Here is a 27,415-nt window from a genome sequence, read left to right on the forward strand (position 1 = left end):
ATTGAGAAAAAATAATTTTCGTTGATTTTACTTACATACAGCAACAAATGTGGAGTCGTCGCAATAGATCTCGTTGTTGTAGAGTCTTTTTCTTGTAGTGTAACCTAGTCCAGGCTATTTATAGACCAGGTTGTAGAAATATATTTCCTCCGATTTAGGGAAGTTAGAATCAAATGTTTAATTTTAAATAAATATCTGCATTCATAATACAAATTTAATGCGTTAATTAAGTAATCTCCCATGAAAATATAAATTCAATACTTGATTTTAACAAATCCCCAAGAAATAAGGATTTCCTAACAGCTTTTCTGTGTGGTAAACGCGTTGTTAAGCTCAAACATTGGGTTAACGCACTTTTTGAGACTAGCCAAGCTTCGAGCTCATCATTCCAGTTGTTGTCTCATCCCCTCACTAAGTCGATCGAGCTCTTTCCTCAGAGAAGGTTATCATCCTCGAGCCTACAACCCCTGCTCAAGCGCTACAACTCAAGCTCAAGCATTGATAGCATATCTAGAACCACTTAACAATTCGTACAAGTGCACTGCGAACACTTTTCAATCCCAAGCTTAACCTTTTTGAGCCTACATTTCAAGACTATCTATTTAATCTCAAAATTTGGGTGTAACAAATATAAATATATATATATACCCTATGGAGGCTGCTGGTGTGGCTAATGGTCCGGCGTGGTGTGTGGTCCAGTGAAGGTGTCGATGTCCAGCGAGGCGACTAGGTCCGACTGCAGCGTGGTGGTTTCCAACTAGAGAGAGAGAGAGAGAGAGAGAGAGTTGAGATTTGTGGGTGGAGTTTTTTTTAGATTTATGGGTGTAATCGGTGAGGAAGAGAAAGAAAGGGGAAATGGATTTCAAGAATGAAAGAGAGAGAATAGGTGAGGGAGAGAGACAGAGTGAGAGAGACACAAAAAGAGAGAAACAAGGGTGTCTGCGCAGGATTTTAATTTTTGGTTTCGGGAAGATAGGAATATGGAGAGGACGATAGGTCTGAGTGTATAATATTTTTAGGGGTGATGGGTAAAGTCGCCCCTATTATTGAAACGCGTCGTTTGGCTAAATTTCCCAAAAAGAAGACTGCGAAATTTTTCCCTCTCGGGGGTGGTCAAAATTTACTGAGACTATCAGGGGCGACATTTTAATATATTAGGGGCGACACGTCGCCCTAATATTGTGAGCAATGTTATTAGTGCTAGTAATGTCATTCATATGTCTAGTTACAAAGAGAAATCATCATTGTTGTTTATCTACATAGTGATGACCATATGTCTAGTTAAAAAGAGAAATCATCATTGTTGTTTATCTACATAGTGATGGTTGAATCATTATCACTTAATAGAGCAAATATAGTATTCATTTGATGAGAAATAACCTGTCTTTACAAATCAAAAGATTCACCATAGAGTTACTCATTATATTATATAGTTCCAATCATGCTATTCAGCAAAGAGTAATGATGATGTTCACACAAAACTATGCACAAATACCTATGAATGAATTTTTTTAACCAATCACATTATTTAATTAAATATACATACCATGTCTCACTTTGAAATGTTTTGGTGCATATATTTTGTGTACATAAACCATTACTCTCCTACAAAACTTTAATGTTAAGTTGCAGAACGACGTGACACCAAAGAAGAAATTTCACTAGTACTTGTGCTATCGGGATTGATCTCATATAGATCATGATGAGAAATGGTTAAGGATTCAGGATTAATTTGGTATAGATCAGCGGAACCACTTGTAGAAGGTTCGTTATATTTTTTCTTCAAATAATTGGAACCTAGGGTTTCCAAACTATCCTTTCTCTCACTTTGTTGATAGTAGGCTTTGAGGGATTTAAACCTCAAATCATTTTCCAAATCATTCTCATAAATACTAGGATCAGACACCTTTTCAGTAATGGTTGTTTGTTCTTCAAGCATATTAACAACTTCTGACATTGTAGGCCTTATCGCTGGAGATGCATTGGTACATAAAAGAGCTAGTTTGAGAACACTTTCAACCTCTTCCTTGTTAAATTTACCCTCCAAATTTGGATCTATTATCTCCAATAATTCTGTCTTTCGTTGCAAAAGAAAGGCCTACAAAATGAATGAACTATTAAAGACACCCACAAAGACTCAATTACATAGTCTATAATATATTAAAAATACAACATAAGATAACTGTTTCCTTACATAATCAAGAAGGCAAACACATTCATTTCCAGGTTTGTAGCTTGTATTGCTCTTCCCACTAACAATTTCCAATGCAACTACGCCAAAGCTATAAACATCTGCTTTTTCAGTTAAATAACCCCAAAGTGCATATTCTGGAGCCATATATCATCTGAATAAACAACAAAAGAAGAGCATTAAAATCTAAATTCTTTACTCTTGTATAGTTAATAAAGTCACAATTTAGAAAATAGGAATAGATTGGATGAAGGAATATAAGAAAAAATATATAGAATAAGTTATATGAATAAAACTTGGATACAAAGTTGTAATTTTTTTCCTACCATTGAACTTAAAGATGTATGGGAGATTGGATAGGATAAAATTATCCCAAATTTTTTAATGAGATTAAATTAAAACTCCATAAGGGGGATTATTTATATTATTAGATAAAGATTATTTTATTGATATCTTCTCTATATATTATAAAAAAAAATCACATGATAAAAATTATTCAATCCAATCCTATTTTCTAAACATGACCTTAGGTTGGAGTTGAAGGATGTAAAATTACTCACACAGTTCCAGCAACTCGAGTGCTAATATGGGTGTTATCCTCTTCATGAAGCTTAGCCAATCCAAAATCTGATATCTTAGCATTAAGATCTTTGTCAAGTAACACATTCGTAGCCTTGATGTCTCTATGAACAATCTTGAGAGGCGACCCTTCATGAAGAAACAAAAGACCTTTGGCTATTCCAACACATATGTTGAACCTCGTCGCCCAATCCAGTTTCAGAGCATTCGCTTCTTTACATTCGAATAAACACAGTCAAAGTAAATTCATTTAAAATAGAGTATTTGTAAATTAATAAAATTTTGACAAATCAAAATGTCTTAGAAAAAAGAAGAAGCGCAAATGATAACAATTTTTACCAAAAAGTGCCTGACCAAGACTATTATTTTCCATGTACTCGTATACTAGTAGTAATTGATTTTTTTCTACACAACATCCATAAAGCTTGACTAGATTTGGATGTTGTAAACCAGATATCATGCCTATCTCAGTGACAAATTCACGATTGCCTTGTCTTGATTTAGAAGACAGTTGTTTCACTGCAATAACTGTACCATCTGATAAGTGACCCTACATTTAAACACATTCAAAATTACATCTTCAAATATATATGCAGAACAAGCTCGATATGATATTAGAGGGAGCAAAAGGTTAAAAATGGTTATGGGGACATGAAAACCATATAAATTAAAAATATATATATATTATATGTATTTAAATTTTTGTGGACCAAGACCCCCTCTTCATACACATATAACTCTATCCCAGATTGAGTTGGACAGAAAAACATGAATATCCTAATAATGACTTATACCTTATAAACACTTCCAAAACCACCTTGTCCAATTTTGTTTTCAGAATGAAAATCATTTGTGGCAGCTCGTAGTTGTCTCAGTGTAAAGGAGCCTTTTATGAGCTCCAAACCTGTAAGGTCTGCCCACAATATAGAGAAGTCAATAGGACATATTTATAAATAGTTGTTTTTAGAGGCTCAAGCAAGTAAAAATTCAATTACAAAATTGGTTTACTACGTACCTGTTCTTTCCCTTTTATATTTATTCCTTTGATATTTTCTCCAAGCGATGACACCAATTATTAACAGAATTAGGCAAAAAGTTGAAGTGACAACGCCAACCACAATGGGTGTTCTATCTGGTTTAGTAGGAACTACAACAAGCAATTGAAAACTAAATTACAAGAAAGAAAAGGAGAGAGAACATTAGTAAAATGGTTTATACAATTTTGGGTCCATTTTTTGATATCAATGTAGATCTTCAATTTTAAACAATTACAAACGGGACCTTTTATTTGCAAATTAAGGCCAAAAGAGTTTAATTTGTTGAGTTGCGGAAACCATTTTGTTATAATTGACAAGAAAAAATGATCATGTTTGTAGTTGTTTAAAATTGAGTGTCCAACTATTATTAAAATAACAAAAATACCTAAAATTGTATAAACCCTATAAAATAAAATATTGCAAATTCAATAGTGTTAACACTTCTTACCTTCACAATGGGATTTGTTACCTGAAATGCATAAAACAAATTCATGTCAATAAATGAAAATGTTACAAATGAGTGACACAACTTAAGTAATAATCTCACGTCGAATTTAGTCCCTTGATAAAGGTTTAGGTTTTGCAATAAATGAAAGGACTAAAATCTATAAACAACTAAGGTGATTATTTTTTTGTCACATTTTAAGTGTTTTACAATTAGGATACTTTTGCGCCAACTTTCTTGCTATAATATTTATAATTTATCAACATTATGAATTTCTACAATGTGTTGAAATTAATGAAAGAGTTGAAGGATATAGTGTACCCCAAACAACTATTAAAAATTATTCAAATAATTGGTCAATAGACCAAGTCTTTAGGTTGTTAGTTTCTTTGTTAGATATTCTTGATATTAGTAAATATTTTAAATTTTAAAAATATTTTATGGTTAAGCTCTATTTAAATAACAATGATCTGAATAAAGAGTATAAGATTTTTCGGCTCATTAAATATCTATTTCTTTAATTGTCTTTATTATTTTTAGATTTTTATATTCACAAAAAACCAATAGATGGTATCAGAGCTAATTCTTGAGGGACCTGTGAGTTGAGAAAAACACAAAACTACAATGACCAAAAAATCCATATAACCTAAAACCATAAACACAATCCATAAACAAAAATCTGGAAGCCGAAACAAATAATTTATCGAAATTTGCTCTGGAGATATTAGACGGAAACAACTACCATCTTTGGACAGTACGTATGAAGACATACATGGAAGCATTAGATCTATGGGATGTTGTGGAAAAAGACTATGAAGTTCCAGCACATCCAAACAATCCCACTATGGCACATATTAAAGTCCATAAAGACAAAAAGAAGAAGAAATAAAAGCAAAAGGCATGCTTTATTTGTTCAATTACAACCACCATTATTCACACACATCATGTCTTTCAAGTCATCAAAAGAGATATAGGAGTATCTCAAGAAAGAATATGAAGGAGATGAAAGAATTAAAGCTATGCAAGTCCTGATCAAGGAAATTGAACTTAAAAAATGAAAGATTTTGAAATGATCAAAGAATACTATGACAAACTTCTCGATATTGCAAACAAAACACAAGAGCAAAGGATAATGATGAAAACACAAGATGTGATGGAGGGTTCTCTCAAAGAAAAAGCAGAAAGAGGAGGCCACAACAACAACACAAATAAATATCCAACATGCCCATCCTGCAAGAAAATAAATCATCGACAAAGTAAGTGCTGGTGGAGACCTGATGTCATCAACTGCAAAAAATGTGAAAAACTTGGACACATAGAACGAATTTGCAAGTCACAAGACACATGAGGAGGCAAAGGCTATTATCGAACAAGATGAGGACATTTATTTTAATGATGACATAAATGCTTTGTTAGATTTGAAATAAATATTGTCATATGTAATAAACATTAGAGGCAACATCTCAAAACATTAGGAGTGACGTCACCACCCCGAATAATGGACTTTTAGGGGCCACAGGTGTGTCGCCCCTAATATACATTATTAGATGCAATTTATTAGGGGTCGCCCCTAATAACTATTAGGGGCGACTTTCAGGGTCTTCAGGGACGAAACCCGTCGCCCCTAAAAACCATTTTTATTGTAGTGATTACACATTTAAGCAATATATCAAATTTTTATTCAATATGACAATCTTAAGCTGCTACTAACAAAACTTTCAATATAGAATGATTTGTGTAACTAAACATATAAAATTTGACTAACACTTCATAAAGGAGAAAATAAGACTGTCTTAATAAAGTAGCATATATAGTGGATATGTATATTAATTGTTGAAATCCTAATAAAGAATGTCGGCTCTTTCAACAACATTTGAATTTCTTTTTGTCCTTTAAGTTGATCTTATCTCTTTAGGATTGTCTTATATATATATTATTTGAATTCATTAGATTATTTTCAGGTGTAGCATATTACATGTTCTGTTCCTAAAATCAGAGATTTAGATGTGTGAATTAAGTCTATAAATTACGATGTAATCAGCCTAGAGGGTACATTTTCAATAGGTCAGACTGTTTCTTCAGTAGTGCTTGATTTTGCTTCTCCTAGTTCAGTGTCATTAACCAATGGCTCGCCAATAAATAACTTAATTAGAAGACATGGTAGATAAGTAGGGAAAGATTAACTTCTATTCTCTAGCATTAGGGGAGTTGGGAGATCTGTCATTATTAATAGTGGATCAGACATGTATCACAACTCTATGCGCTTTATAGTTTTAATGTAAATCTACCATTAATGGTCGATGACTTATATCACAACTCTATATTTTATAGTTAATGCCGTATATTACAACTCTTGTGTATCACATCTATATTTTATAGTTAATGCCGTTTATTACAACTCTATATTTTTAGTTCTAGAGTGCTTATTTAGTGTATTGTGCAACATAATTACATTCCATAATGTTTTATTTTGTTTCCAATCTTGTTAATGGTGAAATATATATATATATATATATACAAAAGTTCTTTTCCAAAGATAAATAACTTACTTGGACACACAGAAATAGCCGATACAATAATACCATAGTGTCCCCTCTTAGGGACAACCGTTGTCCCTTTTCCAGCCCAATAAAAGAGGATTTCAAAGGTATTATCCGTCACGCTGACATTAAAGTATTGTTGGATAACAACTTTATTACCAGTTCTTTTGGCTTCCTCATCTATATTAAAATCCATCGACATTTTCTTTCCCTAAATGAAAAACAAAGTTAGTAATGTATCGTTTTTTTTCATTAATGTTTTAGTTATCTATAATCTTGATATGTACATATATACGAAGACTAATAAGTTAATGAATTACCTGAACATAAATGTCAAACAGACGTCGACCAACAGTATTTTCTTCAAACTCCTTCTCTATAAAGTGTAGTTTCACTGTGTACGTTCCATTTTTTAGACAACCAAAGTAAGTGAGAGACAAAGGTGATCTTCGTGCTGTTATATACAAGTCTCCTAAATTCTTGAATTGGTCTTTACTTATAATATGACTTTTTATATCTTCATCATCATCCATAAAATCTCCAGTGCTGCTAAATCCCCAATATGTTCCAGGATTATTATTACTCACTGTAGAATCGTAGGAATCATACAAGTCACTTTCATATAAGAGACTCCCATTGACGTTTGTCACTTTTACTGGAGGCCCACCACAATTTATATGAAGTGAAGATTGTTGAGCTGCCACATGTATAAAATATTAAGGTATCCTTGTTAGTGTGAGTCAATATTAAAATTAAATATACAAGACCCTCAAACAAGAAATGTCATTATATATCCAACTAGCTACTAATTATTCCCAAAGATTTTTCTGTGTATTATTTGAAGGGTTTCATTTTTTTGGATGAATAAAACTATAGTCATTGGGATGCCGAATTGTTTAAAGAACTATAAGATTTTGAAACATATATAACCAAATTATACAATAATAATTATTGTCTCTATTTTCCAGTTTAATTTTCAACATTAACTACCTTTGTCTACCCATCACTTTAGGATAATGAAGTGAAATATAAATCAAGGAAATACCCAACAAACAAAATAATTCATAATTTGCTAAGAGAAAACTTATGTAATCCAATGCAAAAGAAGTGAGGGATACAATTGAATCAAAGCATAACAAACACCAGCAATCATCGGAGCTATAAATGGATGTTTAACATGAAAAAATTGAGGGCATTTAGTCAACCATCCACCACAACCAAGAGACAGTTATAGCATTTGGAAATATCGTCCCACGCCTTATCTGGAGCAGAAAGAGGTTGGAGAAGAAGCCTTACTAGGGATATAGTTATGGTTTTTTATTGTATATAAGTTCCATATTGTAGAGATAATATTCAGTGACTCAATACGTTTATGATCTCTATGACTTATTGAAAAAATCAAATCTATTTACTAATGATGACTCATATTGTGCTAAGTGTATTGTCAAACAATGGTGCAAGTGATAGACTTTTCTTAGTAGAGAACAATCTATCAGTAGTTAAGCCCAGAAGGGATGAATAAACTTCTTGAAATCTTTATTGAATGATGAACAAATACACAGAAATTGGCTAGCATTCGAGAGGCTAGTCTCTGCAAAATACAACCAGTTCGAGAGGGTTGTTCTCTCCTCAATTCCTCACTTAAAACTCTCTTTTTTCTATATCCTTACAAAAAGAAAAACACCCTCTATATATACAAGTTAAGTGATATTGCCACCTAGGACTAAAAATAAAATATAAACTAAAAAGCCACTAAAACAGGAAAAACAGCCAGAGAAATGAAAATACATAAATTTAAATACATAACCATGCTAAACTAGGAATAACATGGCCTCCTATTGTAGACGAACTTTACTAAGGTTTATCAATACCCCTCCCAAAAACCATCACCTTGTCCTCAAGGTGGAATAAAGGGAATTGGTTCTGTATAGTGGTGAACGGTTCCAGGTTTCTTCGAAATCTGGCAAGTGTTTCCACATTATACTAAAGTGTAGTATAACACAAAAAAAATGTTATACTAAAGTTTAGTATAACAAAAAAAAAATGTTATAGTATCGACTATAAATAACATAATTCAACACTTATCTATATATTAAAATAACACAGAAATTGTGTTATCGTTGACAGTACAATAACACATCTGTATAACACTGATAAAGTGTTATGTAAAGTACCCTGACCTACGATAACATAGTCTGTCTTAACACATCAGAAAATGTTATCGTAGGTTTTGATAACATATTTTTGGTGTTATTAAAAGTATTTTTTCTTGTAGTGCCTGTTATAAGATCCAATTTAGAACAAATTAGAGCTTCATTTAATTAATCTAATAGTTCATCTATGACGGGTATTGGAAACTTATTTGGAATGGTAAATCTATTAAGAGCTCAATAATCTACACAAAATCGCCATGAGCATCTTTTTTTTTACGAGTAGAACCGAGCTTGAGAAAGGGCTGGTGCTGGGTAGGATTATTCCCACCGTAAGCATTTCTGAAATTAGCTTTTCAATTTCTGATTTATGGAAGTGTGCGTAGCGATAGGGTCTCACACTTATTGGTGTTGTTCCAGATTGTAATGTAATTGAATGCTCATGGGAACGGATTGGAGGGAGACCCGCAGGCATATTGAAAATATCATAAACTTCAGCAATTATTTTGGACAAAAATTCAGGTACTTGCGGTCCAACTAGTTGGGTTCCGAACTAGTGTAATTGAAATCTAAAATGAGGCCTTGTTTCTCGACCTGTAGAGTCTTAATCATGGTTTTCAGCAACACCATTGACCTGTCTAGCGATGAATCCCCTTTGACAGTGACTGTGTGTTTGCCAAGTTGAAACTCCATGGTTTGTAGCTTCCAGTATATCTTTATCGTGCCCAATGTTGCCAGTCATTGTAACCCCAAAGTTATTTCAACGCTCCCAAGTGGTAGTGGTAAAAAATCATTATTACTTCCACACCTTGGAAGTGGATATTCAGGTTCTTACAAAATTCCATCACACTTTAGCGAATCCCCATTTCCCATTGTAACTCCATATGTCTTCATTTTGGTTATGGGAAACTGTAAATGATTCACTAGGACCTTTGAAATAAAATTGAGTTTCCCTAGAATCGATGAGGAGTACTACCTCTCTAGATCCAAGATTTCCTTTGATTTTCATGGTCGAATTTGTGGATAGACCAGCCACCGACTGGAATGAAACAGCCACATTGTCATGTACTTCGGTAGAGTAAAATGTCGCCTCTTCCTAATTGTCATCGTTTTCTTCTTGGTTGAAAAGGTTGTCCTCAATCTCTTCGGGTACCATGATTACTTGCAGCTCTTTCTTCCTACCACAGTGGCCTGGGGACCACTTGTCATCACACTTAAAACTCAGTACTTTTTGCCTCTTTTGCTGGACCTCGGAATCAGTATGTCTCCGAATATCTGTGATTGATTGTGTTGGGTTTGCACTTGACGAGGGTCTGTCATTTCTCACTGATTTGTCGCTGAAGCTAGACTTAATTGAATGGTTGTAACGTTTTCGTTCCACCCTATTCATGTCTTCGATGTCTTGAATGATTTCCATAGCTTCATCAACATTCTCAGGTCTCATGATTCGCAATTCTGCCCTCAGTGATGGGATTAAGCAATTCATGAAAGTGCTTAACTGTAACGCAGAATCCACATTTGTCAAAGGTGCTAATAGCCTTATAAACTTTTTCTTTTAATCTGAAATAGATCCCTCCTGCTTGATGGTCAAAAATCAATCATGGAGGGAGCCTTCTTGGGTGTCTCGGAAATGGCGAAGTAGCATTCGTTTTAGTTGTTCCCAGCTTAGAATTTCCCTCCTGATATTTTCGTATTGGTACCATCAGAGTGCATCCTCAGAAATAGATATGAAAGCTACTTCAATCTTTTCTTCTTCATCATACCCCTGGCACAAAAAAAAAACGTTCTGCTTGCATTACCCAATCGTCTAGGTTTTCACTGTCAAAATTAGGCATCTTCAATATTTTTAGACAACTTTCATGCCGAAATTTAGTCTCGTGTTGCCCGATCATAGGAAGTTCGCTCCGTGTGTCATGTCCCTCGAATTCCAGCCATGGGTGAAGTGCCCGCCGACTCGCGTTGGAAACCTGGGTTCATGCCGCCATGCTAGGATTCCACTGGGATGGCTTCTTCCTTCGATTTCCCTTTCTTCTGGCTGCCTGATCCCCCATTGTTGTATTCCCCAATGGTGTGATGATGAGTTCTTGAGCTTTCTTGAATGTCTAAAAGAGCCTTGAATTGTTGCTGCATACTTTCTTGGAAATCCTTCTGAGATTGTTGAATCTCCCTTGCCATCTCCTCCATGGAGTTCTTAAATTCAGAGAACTCGGTCTTCAAAATCGCTGTGTCCTCCTCGGATACAGTAGTGGAGTCGCTCTTCTCCACAACCTTCTTGGGTCCCATGTCCGCAGCTCACCGCACCAATTGATAGACTTTTCTTAGTAGAGAACAATCTATCAGTAGTTAAGCCCATAATGGATTAATATACTTCTTGAAATCTTTATTGAATGATGAACAAATACACATAAATTGGCTAGCATTCAAGAGGCTAGTCTCTCCTAAATACAACCAGTTCAAGAGGGTTGTTCTCTCCTCAGTTCCTCGTTTAAAACTCTCTTTTTTCTATATCCTTACAAAAAGAAAAACACCTTCTATATATACAAGTTAAGTGATAATGCCACCTAGGACTAAAAATAAAATATAAACTAAACAGCACTAAAACAGGAAAAACAGCAAGAGAAATGAAAATACATAAATTTAAATACATAACCATGCTAAACTAGGTATAACGTGGCCTCCTATTGTAGACAAACTTGACTGGGGGTTTACCAACAAGCTGACGCGTTAATGGGTACATGGTTTTTTAGTTGGGGTGCATCGGAATTTTGACGATGTCTATGGCTGTATGGTGGCAGGACACACAAGAGTCACATGCGCTACTTTCTCTTCATAATAATTTGCATTACCCAGGTGAGACTACCATAAATCCTACTACTTTTCCTTCCCATGTTACCAACTTTAATTGACAATTCCTAAATAACCCCATTACTATTTTTAGCATATTAGTAGATATTTTTTATGTACTCGTGAAGGAAAAACACAAATGTCCAAATTAAGACATCTCACTAATTGCAAGTGTCTTCATAAAAATAATACCTCAAAATGCCACTTAAAATAGCGTTAAAACAATATTTTCCAACAAACATAGCCAGAGTAGTTGAGACAAAATCAAGGATAAAATAGCCATGACTGTGGATACAAGGACATTGACTTTGACATCTCTTCTGACTCTTCTTTGTCAACTGCGGTAACTATTGACATTACTTTTTCCTAATCATTTAGGCTCACTCCAAACCAAAGCAGATAGACCTTTTTTTTTAACAAACCCCTATTGTGCTGGATAAAAAAAGAAAGCCATAGGCTATTTGTAATAAGATCGAATACAAAACAAACTCTAATCTATTTGTAATTTATGAGGATTTGATAGGTTTGTAGAAGCTAGCAATCATTAAATGAAATAATTATCTAAATGTTTCCTATGGATATTCAAAGAAAAGTTTTCATTTTCCATTCGTCTACAAACCATAACATTTTACAATGATGCCACAATTGCATACTAGTAAGCGTCTCATACAAACTCAATAAAATGATATTCATTGTAAAATAAATATTCATATATTTTTTTTCTTAAGAAGAATGATAGGAAACGTACATTGTTGGCAGCTGAATTTATCGACACAAGGTAGAAGTCTGCTTGAAATAAGGATTGGATGTATTATTCGATAAGTATATTTTAAATACGTACGAAATAAAAGTTAAGAAATAAGCTCATAATAAGGATCAATAGAAATAAAAACTTACTTGTTCTTCAAGTAAGAACTTCGATATGTGTTTACATGAGCAAGCCTGAAAGGTTTAGAAAAGAAAATGCTAAGTTATGTATAAAAATTTAAGAGGAATATAATGATTTTAAAAGCATATTCTCACTTGTCTCCTGTGCAGGTATCAGCTGACCAATTAAAGTTATTGTAAGATAGATCACTGAAAAAGAGTAACAAATATATTAGTATTGTAGCTTTTTACTTGTTCCTTTTTTTTTTTAAATTATAATAATTCTTTTTTATTTTTCAATCTTGTAACCCGGCATCAACAATAATTTAAGAGTGTTAACTTGTACATGACAATTGAATATATAATTATTTCATCCAAGATATATAATTATTTCATTCAAGATATATGGAATGTATTATTGAAGACAAAAGAAAATGATGATGAGGTAACAAGTTCATAGAAAGAAAAGAGAAAAATGCATATAAAAATAAATAAACATCCTTTGAAATTTAAGTCAATATACTTAGAAGTAGCTAAGAATAATCAGAGAGTTAAGAAAATTAAACCAAGATAATATTATTTTATAATATTCCCCATATGTGTTTGAACTACTATAGGATAAAGTGACAAGAAATGTTGAATGTGCCGCTATGCTAAACCAGTCCAAACGTTCTACATTTAATCTCGAAATTAATAACTAAAATAAGTATAACTTTGCACACAGGGAAAACATGTACTTGGGTGGTGGAGTGGGGCTAGTTTATGATCAGCCCAACAACCAATTCTAACTAACTAACTCAATAGTTACAAACACTCGGCCACTAACGCTAATAACATGAGCCTCACATTGGTGAACCTGTCATATATAATAACAAAGTAGAAAGTTAATATTTTAGTCTTACAAAGATCAACATGTGAAACACAGAAGGGGCACATCAAGTTTCTTAACTAAACAAAAAGAAAATATATCCAAGATTAGAAACATACATATTGTCATTCTTATCATTGAAGCTGAACCTATTAGGGACACTTCCATTAAGCTTGTTGCCTCCTAAAAATCTGATAATACGATGAAGTTAAATTCAATCAACAACAGATAATAGCTATCCTTTATTTTATTTTATGAAAAGCTGACAGTTATATCTTAACATTGAAGCAATAATCCAAAGCGAAAAGTTCGACAAAAATTTGGTATGCTTACATATGTTTTATTCCACCTATATTATCACCAGGTAACTCTCCTTCCAAGTTATTAAAGCTCAGGTCCCTGAGAGAAATTTTTAAAAAGTGAAAAAGATACATGTACTACATTAAGAATACTATTGCATGAGGATGTCTTAAATGCTTCAATTTTCTTTTTTTGTTTTGAATTCCTTATTTGCATCGACTTTACTACCTCCTTTATCACTTTCTACTTAAATTTTGATATGAAAACAGTATACCATAGACTATAGTTTGTGTTATATATTTATATATATTGTTGAGTTTTCTTCAACTCGAGTTACGTCCTCCACACAACCGGGCATACAAACACACAAGTCTCCAAGAACTAAAATAGAAAATGAACATAGATTTATCAAGGTTCACCTCCCTTAAATGGAGTCCACGTCTTCGCTGAACTCTCGAAGAATATATATACATATAGGGTAAGACAACGGTGAAGCCACTTTTTAGGCTACACCGGTGCATCCAGTAGGTTATTTTCTACACCTCGATAGTTTTTTTATATGACGGTCTACATTGTAGACATTTAAGATATTCTGCAAATTTTCAAGAAATTTTGAACAATTTATAGTGCCGAAAACAAGGTTCAAACAATTGAATTTTACACACGGACTGTGCAGAAAAAAATACGTGTGCAAAATTCAACTGTTTGAACCTTGTTTTCGACACTATAAATTCGATGTCTTAAATGACTACAATGTATACAGTCATATAAAAAATTATCAAAGTGTAGAAAATAACCCACTGGTTGTGTTGACGCCGTTTTTCGTCAACTTAAAATGTAGAGCACGTAAACAGCAAAAACTATGGCAAGAATAATACAGTAAAACAATGAGAGTTTTTTACGTGGTTCAGCAGTTAACTCTGCCCAGTCCACGTATCTTTTTTATTAGGACATAGGAAATTTCTGGAAATTCTTCAGGGATGAATTCTCCAGAGATTCTCTCTCAAGATCACAAAATTTTGGTCATTTACAAAGGTACATGACATCTCTATTTATAGAGGAGATCTCAGAATCCAATCACACACGTCTTGGGAAGTTATTCTCTACATTAATAAATTTAATTACTTTAAAGTTTGTAACTCCTATATACAAGGAAACGTCCCCTGAAGACCAGGGGCGTATAACCGACTAGTTAATATCCCTTTATTGTAGGGAAGTTACAACAATAAATATCTCTTGAATGCATGGACTGCGTCTCCTCAGGTGACTCACTAAGCCATTCGAGATTAGCAATCAGCATCATGCCAGTCTAGGTCTCTGAGTAAATTATGAGTAGTATTACTTTCCCCAAGACCACCTCGGAGTGGGTAAATACCACCGAGGCCGCCTTATTTCGGGCTCACACCCATGCCAAGCTCGGGCCACTTGATCCAAGGCTACCCGACAATGGATATACTCTGATGTTCTGTCTTTCGAGCTTATAAGGACTTCGGGGCTACCTATCTTCGAGGATTTGGCGTCTAGATTACGAACATGTGTTTTAGTTATCGCGAGCTCACACCTGACGAACCCAGCTTTCGAGGTCACAACCTCAAGTCTCGAAATCTGGGTGTAACAGGTTGCACCGTAGTCTCCCCCCCCCCCCCCCCCCTCTCTCTATATATATATATATACATATTTATATGATTTGATCTTCTAAATTTAATAGCTTACATTAAACTTTCAATATTTCTTTCTTCATTTTTAAAAAATGCGAAAGATGGAAAAGATCACTGATACAAAATAAATAAATCTACATATAAAAAATATAAAACTGTTAGTTTTACTTTCAATTATGTTAGTTAAGTTAGTTAATTAGGTTATTAATACTTAGTTAAGTTGTTTGTATCACGGCTATATAAAGTCATTCTACAAGTTCGATCATTCGTTCAGATCAATACAAATTGATTCATTTTCTCTTGTATTAGCTAATATGGTATCAGAGTAAATCTCATTTCTTCTTCTTCTTCTTCTTCTTCTTCTTCTTCTTCTCCACGGCACGTCCAAGAACCAAAAGCTCCACTTCAGGAGTAACCCCTGTCAATCCCCAATTCCTCCTTCAGATGCAACTGAAACCAATCATGGAGATCATCCCACAAATCCTCCCCAACTGATCCTTCTTCTTCAAACCGATTTCAACCACTTGAGCAATTTGATCAACCTGTTCATGAAGACTCTTCGAGTCCTTATTTCTTGAACAATGGAGATTACCCTGGTTGTATTATCGTTAATCGAAATCAAATTCTTCAATTCCCCACATGCCTCAATGAATCTTATACCTCTATCCGAACACAAATCTTACTCATTGATCCCCTCTCCGCCATCTCTAAAGTTTTCTCCATGGCGATTCAAGAAGAAAGACAACATGATATTAGCTTACCCTCCATTCCTAAAACTCATCCCACTATTCCAGCAACAATTTCTTTTTCCTCACAACTCATCTTATAAATCCACCATCCACATCACACCTCCCCAATACAAACCCTTCATCATGATTAAAGAAATCAAGGCCCACCTGCACTCATTGTTTGATGTTAGGATACTATGTTGACAAGTGTTATTTTCTACATGGGTTTCCCTCGGGATATGGAGACAAAAAGAAATACCAAGAAAAACTTCATGCTTCCATCCATCAATCTTTTAACAATGCTCCTCAGCAATAATTTCTCAACAATCCACTCCAGCCACGCCCAATTCTACTATTCTGCCCAACACACATTATCATCAATTGATATCTTTGTTGAATCAACAATTGCACAAAGAAACTATTGCCGAGGAATCTCCTCAACCAAATGTAACTAATTTATCTAGTAAACCCTACCCATTCTCTTCTAACATCTAGATATTTGATAGTGGAGCTACCCACCATATATGTCATAAAATTGATACTTTTTCCTCTTTTGATAAATCTAACATTTGGAAATTATGTTACTCTTCCCAATGGATTAAAATACAAAATTGACAAGTCTGGTACTGTTGAAATAAATGAACACATTTCTCTTACTCGTGTTTTATATGTACCTCAGTTTTGTTTCAATCTTTATTCAATACATGATCTTTTATCCAAAACACAAATTTTCCATTATTTTCATTTCCTCTCAATGTATTTTATTGGATCCTTCTCGGATTTCAAAGATTGGGATGGCTAACAAATGTGGAAATCTCTACATCCTCCATCAGGAATCTCCAAGTTTGCTTTCTGATTTAGCATGTAATACTCATATTAGTGGAAATCAATGGCATTTACGCCTATGTCACCCCATCCATGTCTAGCTCTTCAAATATAAATAAAAAATTATATTTTTCTTCTACAATAGCTCATAAGACTCTTTGTAACATTTGCAATTTAGCTAAACAAAATAGATTACCAATCATTTCTCAAAACAATCTTGCTGCCAAGCTCTTTGATTTAATTCATGCTGATATGTGGGGTACATTTCATGTCATATATGTCCAATGATACAAATATTTTTGAACTATTGTAAATGATAATACTCGATATACATGGATATACATGTTGAAAGTCAAATCTAAAGGGCAAACTATCATTCCTCATATTTTAATTTACATTTATTAATACTCAATTTTCTGTCAATATAAAGGCTACCAGATCTGACAATGCCCCTGATACACACTTTCGTGTATTTAATCAATAGAACTCCTTCAAAGCTATTGTAATTTAAAACTCCATATACATTATTATATGAAAAAGGGCCTATCTACATGCATTTACGCACATTTGGCTATCTAGAAGTTTCTTTCACACTAGATTCAACTAGACACAAATTTTCTCCACGAGCTAGAACATGTGTTTTCATTGGGAATCCTGATAACATAAAAGCATATATACCTTGTTATTGAAAGCAACCAAATTTTTCTTCCCATGATGTCCAATTCTATGAAGATATTTTTCCATATCATAATATTGATACAAATGACTTTCTTGATCAATTATTTTCTAGTACTATATATCTTCATCATACAATTACATCTAATCCAGCTTCTTCTTATGTATCCACACAAAAAAAGTCTTTAGTAATTGCATGAACAGGACCTATTTCTACCAAACCAGCTCATTTTGGATTATTATTTATGTGGTTATGTCCTTGTTAAAGCTTCTACTAATTACCCTATTCAATCTTGTCTTTCTTATAATAAACTACATGATTCTTACAAAGTTGATGTCTGAGTAACTCAAAAGATTGAAGAACCAAGGCATTTTTCCAAATCTTGTCAAATACCTGAATGGAAACATGCCATGGATGAAGAATTACAGTCATTAAAGGCTAGCAACACTCATGAAATCATCTCTCTTCCTCTAGCTGCAACTCAGTAGGTAGTAAATGGGTATACCAAATTAAATACAAAGCCAATGGTGAGATCGTTACAACGCAAGATTAGTTGCTCAAGAACATGGGGTAGATTTTTTTGAAACTTATGCCCCGATAGCAAGTTTATAATCTTACAATACTTCATGATTTAGCTTCTACTAACAATTGGTTTTTACATCAAACGGACATAAATTATACATTTTTTCATGGTGACTTAGATGAAAATGTGTTTATGAAATTACCAAAAGGATATCAACGACAAGGGGTGGTTCCTAACAATCCAGTTTGCAAACTCAACAAAAGCCTCTATAGATTAAAATAAGCTTCTCGGGAATGGTATGCCAAACTCAGATCTACTATTCTCCAAGATGATTTCAAGTAGTCACCATCTGATCATTCACTTTTCATTTAAAAAAACCAAGTGCATTCTTAGCAATTCTAGTTTATGTTAATGATATTATAATAGCTAGCATTCACATAAGGATGCCTCTTTACATTTAAAACTTCAGTAGATACACGATTTAAACTTAAAGACTTAGGTCCATTACGTTTCTTTATTGGTTTAGAAATTGGTCGCACTAATGAGGGAATAATTGTCTCTCAAAGAACTTTGGCTCTCCAATTGCTTACTGGTTCATGTTATTTTGGAGCTAAATCGGTCACTAAACCAATGGATCCCAACATCAAACTTAGCAAAGACGAAGGCGAGCTTCTTTCTGATCCTACAAGATATCGTAGCATGATTGGCAAACTCACATACCTCACCATCACAAGACCAGACATCTCATATTCTATTAATCGTCTAAGTCAATTTCTTTAGCTACCACGACTTCCCCATCAAGCTGCTCAACGTATCTTGCAATATCTCAAAGGAACAATTGGACAAGTTCTCTTTTCTCCTACATCATCGACTTCTTAGCTGATTGGATATGAAGAAACAAATATCGATGCTGATTTTTAGTTAAGAATTATGTTGATGCTGATTGAGGCTCTTGTGTGGACACTCGCCGATCAAATTCTGGTTATTGTATCTTTCTTGGCAATTCTCTCATCTCTTGTAAATCCAAGAAGCAAAACACAGTATCTGGATCATCAGCTGAAGGAGAATATAGATCTATGGCCAATGCCATATGTGAGAACACGTGGCTTTATCACAACTTTATTTTATGATAACACACCGGCAATACATATTTATAAAATTCCAATCTTTCATGAACGCACCAAACACGTTGAGATAGATTGTCATCTTGTTCGATAGAAGGTTCAACTTGACCACCTAAAACTCCTTCATGTCACTTTTAAAAATAATGTAGCTAATTTAATGAGCAAAGCTTTATTCCCAGCTTAATTCCAACAGCTTATATCCAATATGGGTTTAGTAAATTTATACACTCCATCTTGAGGATTATGTTAGATTTACTTTATGTTCTTTTAGTTAGTTAATTAGGTTAGTTAATACTTAGTTAAGTTGTTACTAACAGATAAGTTGTATCATGGCTATATAAGTCATTATGTAACTTTGGTCATTCATTCAGATCAACACAAATTGATTCATTTTCTCTTGTATCAGCTAATAAAAACAGACAACATGATTACTAACAATAAGAAAGTTCCTAGGTTATTTTACAATTTCAAAGCAAATCAAATGAAAGAAGTTTGAAACACTTACAACATCTCCATTTCTGCATTAATAATACCCAAAATTTTAGGTTGGAGAGGTCCATATAAACTCACATTTCTCAAGATCCTGACAAAAATTTCATATTAGGTCAATATTTGAAATATGCTACAAATAACAAATATTCTACATCAGTGACATGACGTAGGAAGGAATGTAAGTTTCATACAATTTGTTGTTTTTGCCAAAGGTTTGGATGTTTAGGGTAGGAAAGTCAGACTGTTCTCCTGCCATATCAGTGATCCTCCTATTATAATGAGTTCATAAATGATTAATTAGTTCATGGTAATGATTAAGAAGTAAAAATAAAATCAACAAGTTTTGTTTACTCACAGATCATTCAAGTTCTCTAAATTTTGAAAAATGGCAGTAGGGATAGGTCCTTCTAGTCCAGATGCATATAATTCCCTTCATTGATGTGTGAATATGTAAGAATATAAAACGAAAGTTACATTCATAAACCCCACTATGTATTTCTATTTCAATGAAATTATAAGGCTATGAAGGGGAACATTACGTACAGTTTCTGGAGTTGAGTGAGGTTCTGAATGAATTCTGGTATAGGGCCTTCAAAACTATTATCACTTATCTTACTGCACATGACAAATAAAAGGGTCTACTTTTATATATGCATCTTAAATTAGCACCACTAGAAAATTTCTAGAGAACAGTACACATTCTAAAGATGAGTTCAGCCAAAACTATACAGTTGCTTCAAATTTCTCAGGTTCATTAATGTATTCGGCAACCTTCCCACAAACTTATTAGAGGACAAGAACCTGAGATTAATAAAAAAAATCACATTCATTATTCTAACATGAAATCTGATTTTGAAATGATAAAGAATAATAAAAAAATAACCTAATGAATTATATATGATGACATACAGGTTAGTTAGGTTGACCAATTTCCCAAGATCCTCAGGAATATTACCAGAAAGATTATTGGCTTCAAGACTTCTGCATATTTGTTAGTTTTCAACCAATTTGTGATGGGAAGAATTTGAAATAATAAACATGCGTAAGCTATACAAGCACTACTTTTATAAAATGAAATATAATCACCAAAAAAATTATATTTATTCAAAAATAGAGATATGAAATCAAACATACAAGTACGTAAGACTCGATAAATTTCCCCACTCTTTCGGAATATTTCCCGTTAAGCGATTTGCAGTGAGAGAACTGCACAAGGATTATTGGGTGAGCATCAAAACGGAAAGCGAGAAAAAAAATAATCAAATTAAGTCATTCCTTGTCCCACTTATATCATGCTTACATGGTCTTCAAGTTCTTCATGGTACCCCATATTGGTGGAAGTTGACCTTGAAGATAGGTACGAGTGAACTCACTACAAATTCCAATACAGTAAAATATAAATAAAAACCAATGATGTATGATTTTGAGGCTCACCAACAACTCAGTCATTTCCACAAACACAAAGCCTCTCAATATTATCTGTTAAGAAATAGTATTCTGCCTAATTAGTTTTAGTAATTCTGGTGTATACAATTTGTTCTAGTGGTCCCATTCTGTTGTAACCAAATGATTAGGTGGCAGGAATTCTGTTAGAATATTCCCATATTGTTATTGTGCAATGATTGTAATGATTGTACCAATTCTGTGTACTATAAATACAAAAGGTCACCAGCCATATTTCCTTGAGCTGGTTTATTCATCTCTCTGCTGTCTTCTCCTTTTTCTTTATATTTTCTCTTGGTATCAGAGTTTCGGCTAGGCGTGTGCCTCATGTCATCTGGAAAAGAACAAGATTCTTTTGACCAATCACCTTCCCATGGTAGCAATGTTGCGAACCCTCAAAATTTTGCATCGACCACTCATACCAGCTCCCCTAGCAGTGTTGTTCCTTTGTCTACTATGGTATCTCCGGTGGGCAGTACACTATCTCAACCATTTGCCCTCAAATTGGATCGTAACAATTTTCCTCTGTGGAAACAAATGGTGTATGTCATTGTTCGAGGGCATCATCTTGACGGCTTCTTAAATGGAACCCGACGTCGACCAGAAGAATGTCTTCCTGCTGCTGCTGGTTCGACCGATCTGCTTCCCAATCCTGAGTTTGAAAACTGGATTGTTAGTGACCAGCCACTCCTTGGCTGGCTGTATGGTTCAATGACTGAGAGTGTCGCTACAAATGTTATGGATTGTGACTCCTCAGCTTCTCTATGGCAAGGTTTGGAAATGTTGTTTGGGGCTCATTCTAGGGAGAAGATGGACGAGTATCGCACTAAGATTCAGACATCTCGCAAGGGATCAATGAGTATGGTGGATTATCTCCGTCAAAAGCGTCAATGGGCGGATGTTCTAGCTCTAGCTGGTGACCCATATCCAGAATGCCATCTGATTACAAATGTGCTATCTGGATTAGATATTGAGTATATCACCATTGTGTCCATTATTGAGGCTCGTTCATCTGTTACTTGGCAGGAATTGCAGGACATCCTTCTGAGCTTCAATAGCAAAATGGAGCGCCTCAATTCTTTTTGTGCTTCATCCAAGTTGAGTGGCCCTATTGCAAATCTGGCATTGAAGCCTCAAGGTCATTCTTCTTCGCCATTATCATCTGGTCGTGGCTCACATGGTGGACGAGGACAGAGAGGAGGCCGACCTGGACGTGGCTACAATAGTGGTGGTCGTTCACGTGGTCGTGGTGGTTGGAGTGGAGACAGACCCACTTGTCAAATATGTGGGAGATATGGACATTCTGCTGCCCACTGCTACAACCGATTCGATGAGAACTATATGGGATCGATTCCTCCTAATGCTGGAAATTCACAAAACAAAGGGCTCTCACATGGTTCAAGTAATGCTACTGCATTTATTGCTACACTTGAAATGGTTGCAGACGATGCTTGGTATGCCGATAGCGGGGCTAGTAACCATATCACTGCCACCACAAACCATATGACCAAGAAAAATGATTACAATGGTAAGGAATATCTGACTGTTGGTAATGGTCATAAGCTAAATATTGCTCATGTTGGGAAAGGACATATCTCTACAAATGATGATCATCATCTGGTTCTAAATGATTTATTACATGTTCCTCTTATTACCAAAAACCTTATCAGCATATCTAAACTAACCTCAGATAATGATGTCTCTGTTGAATTTTTTCCAAATTGTTGTTTTGTGAAGGACCTAGCAACTCGGAGGGTGGTTCTGCAAGGGAGTCTTAAAGATGGACTTTATCAACTCAACAGTACAGCCTCAAGCACTTCAAGATCTCATCCAAATTCCAGCCGCTTTCACTGTTTTTCCAGTTCTGTGTCAAGCCAACCTGTTACTGACCAGTTTTCTAGTTCCAAGAAAGATCTATGGCATAGGAGATTAGGCCATCCGTCTAACAAAGTTTTGCAATCTGTATTGAGTTGTGTTGATGTAAAACTTTTGAGAAATGAAAAAGAAAGCTTCTGTGAAGCATGCCAATTTGGCAAATCACATTCTTTGCCATTTAATCTTAGTTCCAGCCATGCTCAAAAACAACTAGAATTAATTCATACTGATTTATGGGGTCCAGCCCCCTTCATGTCCAACACTAATTTTCGCTTTTATATCCACTTTGTTGATGACTTCAGCCGATACACTTGGATTTATCCACTCAAAGCTAAGAGTGGTGCCTTGGCTGCCTTTGTCCAGTTTAAAACCTTGGATAAAAATCAATTTGATTGTAAAATCAAATCTCTCCAAACAGATTAGGGAGGAGAATTCCAAATTTTTTCACAGTGTGTGATTGATCATGGCATCATCTTTCGTCATTTTTGTCCTCATACCTTTGCTCAAAATGGACGAGCAGAGCGTAAACATCGACATATCATCAAAATGGGATTAACACTGCTCACTTAAGCATCTATGCCACTTAAGTATTGGTGGGATGCATTCCAAACTGCTGTCTATTTAATAAATAGACTTCCCACACTAGTCTTCCATCATAAAACACCCTTTGAAACTCTGTTTGGAAAGAAACCTGACTATAAATTTCTTAAAGTTTTTGGAGTTGCATGTTACCCATGCTTGAGACCATACCAATCCCATAAATTCCAATTTCATTCTGTTAGGTGTGTCAATCTTTCGTATAGTGATGTGCATAAAGGTTATAAATGCATCAGCTCTAGTGGTCAATTATATATTACTCGAAATGTGGTTTTTGATGAGACTCACTTTCCTTTCAAGTCAGGTTTCCTAAATACTAAACATCCTGAGCAAACTATCTCTGTCATGGTCCCATCGTGGTGTGTTTTTACTGAACCCATTCAACACTCATCAGATGTGAACTCCACTCAGACTCCAAATCCGAATAACACACCAGGCATCCATTCTGAAGAGTCCATTGCAGAATCATCTGCTACCTCACCAACACAACCAGACTCATCTGAATCTGACCACCATAGTCCTCACTTTACAGCTGAAACATCTCAGGTCAGCACCTCACTTGATTCTTAACCAGCTGAACCTGAACCAACAGGTCCTATTTCAATTGCATCAACACACCCTATGACAACTCGATCTAAGTCAGGCCTTTTCAAACCAAAAGTATATGTTGGTCAAGCGAATTGGACAGACACACACATTGAACCTACCACGGTTGAAGAGGCTCTACAACATAGTGGTTGGAAACAAGCCATGAATGAGGAGTTTACTGCTTTACAAAAAAACGGAACATTAATCTTGGTCCCTCGGCAGAAAGGTATGAATATTGTGGGAAATAAATGGGTTTTTAAAACCAAGAGGAACTCAGATGGCTCATTCCAACGATTTAAAGCACGCTTGGTGGCCAAAGGATTCACACAATGCCATGGTATTGATTTTTGTGAAACTTACAGCCCTGTTATTAAGGCTGCCACTGTCCGCATTGTCCTTACTATCGCTGTTGCTAAGTCATGGGATATTCGTCAGTTGGACATTAATAATGCATTCTTGAATGGGATGCTTAAGGAGGAGGTATTCATGAGCTAACCACACGGTTTTGAGGATAAAAACATAAAGGAGTGGGCTTGCAAACTTACCAAGTCTCTCTATGGCCTAAGACAAGCACCAAGAGCTTGGTTCGATCGTCTCGAAGCTACCTTACTGGATTGGAACTTTCATAATTCACGAGCTGATTCGTCGTTGTTTTTCTACAAGACCCCTACCTTAATCATCATGGTTCTCATTTATGTCGATGACATAATAGTCACTGGCAGCGATGCTAAGAAGCTTCAACAATTCACCACCAGATTGAATGAAGTTTTTGCTCTGAAAGATTTAGGCCCTCTTCATTTCTTCTTAGGTATCGAGGTTCACAGAGATTCTACAGGCCTATATCTTAGTCAAAGTAAATATATTAAAGAATTGTTATCTAGAACAGGTATGTTACACTTGAAACCTTATTATACTCCTATGATCGTTGGTAATCCTCTGTCAAAATCAGATGGGAATGAACTTGAAAATCCCACAGTATACAGAAGCATAGTAGGAGGACTACAATATCTAACACATACCAGACCTGACTTATGTTTTGCTGTGAATAAACTAAGTCAATTCCTACATGCACCTACCACGGTTCATTGGAATGATGTCAAGAGAATGCTTCGTTACTTGAAATGTACTGTGTATCGAGGACTTCACATCAAATATGCTGACAGACTTGCTCTCACAGGGTTTTCTGATGCGGATTGGGCATGTTGCCCGGATGATAGATCAAGCGTTGCTGGTTATTGTGTATACTTTGGAGATACCCTGGTGTCATGGTCATCTAAAAAGCAAGTTGTGGTGTCTCGCTCAAGCACAGAATCGGAATATCGAGCTCTTGCTCAGGTTTCTGCCGAACTGTCTTGGATTCAAGCTTTATTGGCTGAGTTTGGTTTCCCCTTACCGTGTGTACCTGTAACTTGGTGTGACAACTTGGGTGCAAGTGCTTTAGCTACTAATCCGGTTTATCATGCGCGAACGAAACATATAGAACTTGATGTTCATTTTGTACGTGATAAGGTTCTGCAGAAGTCATTACAAATCAGATATGTGCCTTCCCATGATCAAGTTGTGGATTGTCTTACAAAGAGCCTCAGTGGTGAAAGGTTTCGGTTTCTAACAGGCAAACTAGGTGTGGTTGACACCCCACTTAGTTTGAGAGGGGATGTTAAGAAATAGTATTCTGCCTAATTAGTTTTAGTAATTCTGGTGTATACAATTTGTTCTAGTGGTCCCATTCTGTTGTAACCAAATGATTAGGTGGCAGGAATTCTATTAGAATATTCCCATATTGTTATTGTGTAATGATTGTAATGATTGTACCAATTCTGTGCACTATAAATACAAAAGGTCACCAGCCATATTTCCTTGAGCTGGTTTATTCATTCTCTCTGCTCTCTTCTCCTTTTTCTTTATATTTTCTCTTTATCAATCAAGGCAGAAATACATCAGCCATTACTTCGATTATTAGGAAAATCTTAAATAACAACTATATTTGTTTGGAGAATTTATCAAATAAAAAGTGGGTAAGCACAGTACATCAACAATAAATAATAATAATATAATTATAATAATTTAAAAAAAAAACTCACATTGTTTCAAGGTAAGGAAGATTAACAAGTTCAAGTGGAAGCATGCCAGTGAGATTCAAATCTTTCACACGTCTGTAAATCAAAATAATTGAAGTAATAGAAAAATAAGTATATGTTATGATTGGTCAAATATAAGGTTAAGTGTAAATTCACAAAGTAGTGAAAAAAACTTAATAAATTTACATAATGTTGGTGTGTGAAATTTGATTTTTTGTTATAGGCACTTTAAAATTGTCTTTTTGGGTGTAAAATGATTCAATGAGGTATATAAGTTTCCCAAAAGTTGGGAACATTTGGAGCAATTTAGGGTTATTTTGAGTAATTTGACCAAGGGACCCGTGAGATGTTGGAGCTCTTATCGCGACAAGTCGCACGACACTGGTCACCTTTTGCTAAACAACTACATGTGACATTTTGCTTGTACCTACTCAAGAAAAGGTGACAAGTGCCATGTGACCTGACAGGCCACATGTAGCTTACTACCAGGTGACATGTCACCTGAGAAGACCAGATATAGATTCGTGTGCTCAAAAACTCAATTTAAAAAGCTCTAATCCTAATTGTTAGACCTAATGGTGGTTACTACCCTATTTAAATGGTTCTCTCTCTCTCGCTCTCTCTCTCTCTCTCTCTCTCTCTCTCTCTCCCTCTCTCTCTCTCTCCAAGTATCATCAAGATTACTTGACTTGAGAATTTCCTAGGCTTGTTATATCTCATTCCTTATTCGTGCTTATAGAAACCTCAAGCAACTTTAATGGCGGTTTAGGAATAAATGTTTTGGACAAAGATTCTCATCTTGTGCAAGATTTTGTGTTACTGTTTTCCATTACTTTTGTGTTATTATTCTTAAGTTTTGACGAACCCCAGTGTTGATTCATACCACCTAACCCCAACAATCAAAATCTTTAATGCTCTACTCTTGTGATTTCCATCATCATTAACGATGCAAGAAGTTTCTACATGTATTGTGGCTCTCAAACTCAT

General features: G+C 34.9%; 1 protein-coding gene and 1 pseudogene across 1 annotated transcript; both read right to left on the reverse strand.

The window, feature by feature from the left end:
• Positions 1-1,498: 1,498 nt before the first annotated feature.
• Positions 1,499-12,857, reverse strand: LOC133789110 (probable LRR receptor-like serine/threonine-protein kinase At1g29720; annotated as a pseudogene).
• Positions 11,528-27,415, reverse strand: LOC133792574 (probable LRR receptor-like serine/threonine-protein kinase At1g29720). The gene is made up of 15 exons (XM_062230482.1): positions 27,294-27,415; positions 26,432-26,503; positions 21,148-21,219; positions 20,982-21,053; positions 20,757-20,828; positions 20,577-20,648; positions 20,391-20,462; positions 20,203-20,277; positions 20,039-20,116; positions 19,861-19,938; positions 13,855-13,920; positions 13,641-13,712; positions 12,810-12,863; positions 12,684-12,728; positions 11,528-11,537 (listed from the first exon to the last, which is right to left on the reverse strand). The coding sequence occupies exons 1-15, from the start codon at positions 27,413-27,415 to the stop codon at positions 11,528-11,530; spliced, it is 1,032 nt and encodes a 343-aa protein (XP_062086466.1).

The sequence above is a fragment of the Humulus lupulus genome, chromosome 7 (genome assembly GCF_963169125.1).
Source record: "Humulus lupulus chromosome 7, drHumLupu1.1, whole genome shotgun sequence".
NCBI lineage: Eukaryota > Viridiplantae > Streptophyta > Magnoliopsida > Rosales > Cannabaceae > Humulus > Humulus lupulus.

What these genes read in the sequence shown, in the direction of transcription:
- LOC133792574 (XM_062230482.1), bottom strand. Translation starts at nt 27,415, where the DNA reads ATGAGTTTGAGAGCCACAATACATGTAGAAACTTCTTGCATCGTTAAT. An exon ending in TTGGTCAACCTAACTAACCT is followed by an intron (nt 20,649 to 20,756) that starts GTATGTCATCAT and finishes TATTAATCTCAG; the next exon opens with GTTCTTGTCCTCTAATAAGT. An exon ending in CTGAGAAATTTGAAGCAACT is followed by an intron (nt 20,463 to 20,576) that starts GTATAGTTTTGG and finishes TGTCATGTGCAG; the next exon opens with TAAGATAAGTGATAATAGTT.